Source organism: Austrofundulus limnaeus, unplaced genomic scaffold (assembly GCF_001266775.1).
Source record: "Austrofundulus limnaeus strain Quisiro unplaced genomic scaffold, Austrofundulus_limnaeus-1.0 Scaffold311, whole genome shotgun sequence".
Lineage (NCBI taxonomy): Eukaryota > Metazoa > Chordata > Actinopteri > Cyprinodontiformes > Rivulidae > Austrofundulus > Austrofundulus limnaeus.
Genome location: NW_013952713.1, coordinates 68,945 through 74,183, shown reverse-complemented (window position 1 = coordinate 74,183; position 5,239 = coordinate 68,945). Strand labels below are relative to the sequence as shown.

Sequence of the window (5,239 nt, the reverse complement as noted above, 5' to 3'; positions counted from 1 at the left end):
TTATTCATTTGAAAAACACATAATTAATTCTTTTTTTTTCTGACCTTGTGCCTAATCTGCAAGAAAAGTGAATGTGCAATCACTCACAGTACAAGCAGGGTCCAGTCCCAGCTGAACTTTGATTCCTGTTTTGGCATATAACTCAATAAAATAAACATAAGACCAGCAGCCTAGAGCTATTGGCATTATTTATTAAATATTCCCGCCCTAGATCATCTTTATGTGCGTGTGATGAGAGGAATCAGAGGCCGCCACTAAGGAGGGGTCACCCAGCTGTCTGGAGTGCATCCATGTTTATCAGCGAGGGATTGCTGCTGCCACCAGGCTGTGAAATCACTGATCTGATGATGGGAGTCGTCCCCCTGACAGAGCTGGAAACAGTGACAGTGGAGGCTGGAGAATGAGTCTGGTGAAATATGGGCCTGTCATCAGGGAAAGAGGCTGAGCACAGAGGCGCAGGGCCGCCGCTCCCCGTGGCTGGCTTCATCATTGACGCTCCCCATGGAGCAGAGTGGTGGTTGAGGAGGAGGGGTGCTGGTAAATGAGAGAGAATTGGAGGTGACCTGATTAAGTCTTGAAGCCTATCTTACCTATACAAGTTGTCCTCATTTGTTCCAATTGCCTTGGACTATAAACACAAATATACCAACTTCAATTTCTGCCTTTCAAGGGAGGGAAGTCCTAATGAGAATTTATTGCCCTGTTGTTGTGACCATGAAGGCTCCAGGGATTTAGGAAAAGTTGTGCATTTGAATGCACCTTAAAATTGATGTGAGGGAACTAAGATGTAAAGAAGAAGTTGATGGTTTCTTTTCCTCCTTAAGTCTAGACTACTCTCATTCTAAGAGGTATGCAGTATTTAAACCATGAGTCGATGTACTCAAACGAGACTCGACATGAGCTGCTTCTCTCTTTCATATTACAGCCAACACATTCATCCTGGTGTGCTAACCCGTAAAGTAAAATATTTGTTAAATCTTATATTTACATGTAAATATATTGTACAGTGGAGTGAGCTTTCTGTTCAGTGTTAGCTATTATCAAAATTAATGAGCCAGCAACTGCGGCTGAACGTAATTCACAAATCCATTTTTTTATGCTCACTATCTAAAAGTCTTTAGCCATTCCCATTCTCGTAGCTCATATTTTCTCATCTGTCTCTGTTTTTGCTTTACAAAGCCAGCCTTTCCTTGTCCCTATGCCATGTAGCAATGTGTTGATCCCTGCGGAAATGAAGATTTCCTTACATCTTTATTCATTTCATTAGGTTGCAAAGCATACAGCCAGAAGATGAATTACCTGTGGCCTTAAGTTTGTGCCTCCGAATCTCTACTCAGAAGTATTTGCAAAAATTAGACTTCAACTTTGAAGATTTCTTTTTTAGCAGTGTTGATTTACAGACTGGTTCCTGTTCTCTCTTTACTAAATTCAAATATCCTTGCAAAAACCTGATTTAGTGAAGAATAAAGGTCTAAAGTTATGTTTTGGAAGTTGTATCTCATTGTAGAACAAATTAAGAGTGGAGTAGTGTGAAAATTCATGATTGTTTGGGTAATGCGGAGTAAAATTTAAGCAATAATAAGAAAAATAATTTTTGTATTAATAGAGTGCTTTAAGATTCTGAAAAAAAGTTTAAAAAGTGTTATTTTAGATTATATGTAAAGTATGAGAGTTCTCCTGAATACAGTATTAGGTGTAAAAAATGGGCTTTAAACTGGCCCAATCTATTAAAAAAAGATGTATTCAGTGAAAGATTCATTAAGCCCTCGCATGTGCTGTATGCAGATTTCAGAGGCAAAGTGCCCCAGAAAAAAAGCCTGATTAAACACAAGTAGTAATTAAAATCTGAACACAAACACTCACTCATTTTGTGACCTGGACATGAACTACTACACAAGCTGGCTGTGGCTGAAATGAGGCAGGGATGGGGAGGATGCGGTCCGGTTGTGAGCAAACTAATGAAGCTGTGTGATGTTAGCGTGTCATCAAAGTCATTAATTTAAGGCATCCTCCGATCACGACCGGGTCGACACGTTTACCTCCTGTGAGGAGGATCATGAGGGGAGGGAGGTGGTGGTGGTCGCCACCCTGGCTGCTGTGACAGTTTTCACCTTGGCAGACCTTGTGGAGATGCTGTCCATTTCTGCTGCAGCACCTGAGTCTTTGGAGTCGGATCCAGCACCAGAACACTCAGAACCAGAGTCCTCTGAGCTAGAACGAGTACCAGAGTCTACAAAGTCCCAGGGTCTGATTGCCAAGTCCCCGGGTCTGCCTGAGGCTCTAAAGATCTCCAAGCTGGTCTCTGCTCCTGAACGCACTCTGGTCCCTGATGCAGCTGAGGATTCTTTGCCGCCTGCAGCTGCAGAGTCTCCAGTGCCGGACCCTGCAGAGTCTCCAGTGCCGGCCCTTCCAAAGTCTCCTAAGCCGGCCCCTGCAGAGTTTCTTTCATTGCCAGCCCCTCTAGTGTTTCCAGTCACCCGCAGCACCGGCCCCAGCTGAAATCCGTTTTTTCAGCGGCCGAGTACTGGGCCGCCCCCCAGAGCTCCATCTTCGCCGTGGCAGAGCTCCAGGTCGCCCACCAGAGCTCCATCCTCGCCGCGGTTGGGCTCAAAGCCGCCCACCTGAGCTTCGCCTCCGACATGGTTGGATTCACAGCCGTCCACCAGAGCTCCGCCTTCGTTACGGCTGAGTCCACAGTCGTCCTCCTGAGTTCCACCTCCAACGTGGCCTGATCCACGGCCATCCTCCAGAGATCCACCTCCGCTGCAGCCGGATCCATGGCCACCCTCCAGAGCTCCACCTCCACTGTGGCCGAGTCCACGGTCGCCCTCCGGAGCTTCTTTGTCGTCGCTGTTGAGTCCGTGGGTGGCCACCTGAACTTTTTTTTTTAGATGCGCCTTGGGCCGTCTTGGTGACTSATTTTTTTTTGTTTTTCCCAGGACTTTTTTTTTTTACCCGTCAGTTTTTGGTGTCATTTTTTGTGTCTTCTTGTTTTTGTGTTTCCTTTGTTGTCTTTTGTCTCGTGCCCCCCATCCTGTCTTTGTATTGGTACCCCCCTCCACACTCCCGTGCCCATTGTCGAATCGTCAGGTGATGATTTGTGGGGGGTACTGTGAGGATATGGGTCTTCTGTTGTCTTGTGTCTACCTCCCTCTGGCGTTACCTTATTATCATCACTCCTCAGATGTTTACATGTCACTTCCCTCCTCAGTCTATTACTCACACCTGTCAGCAGTTCCCAATTAGTGTTTTCATCAGCTGTAGTTCATCTCCTCATTTCCTCTGTTTGTATATATACTGGTCATTTACTCCACACCCTTACTGGGTCATTGTTTGAAATGCTCAACTGTTTTGGTTTTCCCTTGTCGTCTCCCTGTATCTTCAGAGTTTTTGTTAGTTGCTGCCTTGTCAGCCTTTTTGTTTTATTTTGTTAAAATAAATCTTTTTTTCTTAAAACTCTTACCTCCGCCTGAATTTGGGTTCATTCCTCTGTTGTAACTGTAACATTGACTCCGTATAGAAATAGCCTGCCCCTTTAAGGCATTGTCATGAGGCGGGGTCAGGATGTGAAGAGGTTGGTAACTTGATGTTTTCTTCCAGGTTCTGGTCACTGGTTAGCTGATGCCTGTCGGAGGCAGATTAAACTAAAGCTAATCAGTCCACAGCTGTCTGGGTGGTTTTATATGGCTCCCTCAAACATTCACATCATTATTAACAAGTGTTAGATCTGAACTGATAAAGGGTAAAGAACATTGCTTATTTTTTAACACGCAGGTAAGTTAATAATTGCTCATATTGATTCAAACAAACTCCAGTTCAAAATACCCAAACTATTCTTTTAACATCGCACTGCAGCTGCAACCTTTTCACTTGTAATGCCAGCTAATTACACCAAAGGTTGTTTACAATATGCCACTCTAGTTTGGTAATGACAAACAACTCCATCTCCAGAAAAGMTGTTTTCTCGTGTTTTGCCATTCTCAGCATCAACAACTTTGTACCCTCGACCCCCTAGTCTAGTGGCTGTTTTGTGTATTCACTGATGTCTTGCGACTGGTGAATGCTGGAAGATGTAATCAGTCTTGCTTGACTTCACTTGATCTGTTTCCTCAATTAGGTTGCAAGCTCACAACTGCAGAACGCTTGCTGCTTTAACATAGGTTTTCTGGTAAAGTCAATGTGGCTTGTTGTTAAAGGGAAATGTTTGTCTTGGGGGAGGGTTTTCACAGCCCTTCTCACAGATCCTCCGTCTATCAGTGATCAGACAGAACATTTTGTTGCCCAAAGCGGAGTATAAAAATGTGCGAAAGGATTTGCTTTTAACATGTTGTGACACGATTCATGTCWACAACACACATCCTTTCTCTCAGGATGCTAACATGAGGTTTTACCACATGTGCTTCTGAACAGGTGTCGACACGCAGAGCTCATCTGTGGAAAGAMAACAAAACTGCATCACTGAAGAAGGCAAAACATGTTTCCTTTACCTCAGAAGGATTGTCAGAAAACGTAATTTTGGAATTGTTTATACAGTTGGAATCAGTCGAGGAGATTAAAGCATGACTTTACATGCATCTCACTCTAAGATGTCTTGGAGCAGAAAAAGTCAAACCACTGCACACAGCGGTTGGGATCAGCACAATCGGATCCATGCAATCATTGCAGATTCTGGCACGCTGTTCTGACCATACACACTATCCCGAAACATGATGCCATTTGTGAAAAGTTTGTCTCTCTCCCATCTGTACTTCCTAAACTTTCTGAAAACCGTGCCAACGCTGTGCATATTCCAAYGACTCAGTGTGTGTCTGTTAGGTTTTGTTCTGTACATCCCTTGGGGTGTTTTCACATGCTCCGCTTTGAATCTCACACTGGTTGGATTCACTGGGGAAACGTCCTCCAGCACGTTTTGAATAATTACAATTGCATATTTGTTTGTGCCTGAACACATTTATGTGTATGTAACTCAAAGAATTTGACAGCCATTACAGAAGCAGCTGTGGCGAATGTGCAGCAGTGTGTTCTCGTCATTACCAATAACAAGAACGTGGAGCTGGAACTGTAAAAGAGGCTCCTGGTGGACACTGAACATTACCACCTAAAGCCCTCGGAGGAATACGGTTGAAGAGAAGACACACTTCTAAATTTTGTTTGAGATGCACACAAATATCTAGGAGGCATGAACACTGAAATGTTAACTCAACAGGTACAGTAAAGTCTAATCGGTGTTCACATGTGC

General features: G+C 44.1%; 1 protein-coding gene across 1 annotated transcript; it reads left to right on the top strand.

The window, feature by feature from the left end:
- The first annotated feature begins 290 nt into the window (after positions 1-290).
- On the top strand, positions 291-2,499 carry LOC106527149 (predicted GPI-anchored protein 58). Its single transcript, XM_014021939.1, has 2 exons — positions 291-380; positions 2,005-2,499. Exons 1-2 carry the CDS (start codon positions 291-293, stop codon positions 2,497-2,499), a joined length of 585 nt encoding a protein of 194 aa, XP_013877393.1.
- Positions 2,500-5,239: the final 2,740 nt, after the last annotated feature.

Excerpts from the sequence above, each read along its gene's own strand:
- LOC106527149 (XM_014021939.1), top strand. The coding sequence starts at position 291 with ATGTTTATCAGCGAGGGATTGCTGCTGCCACCAGGCTGTGAAATCACT. Across the intron at positions 381-2,004 it reads CCCTGACAGAGCTGGAAACA|GCATCCTCCGATCACGACCG; the intron begins GTGACAGTGGAG and ends CATTAATTTAAG.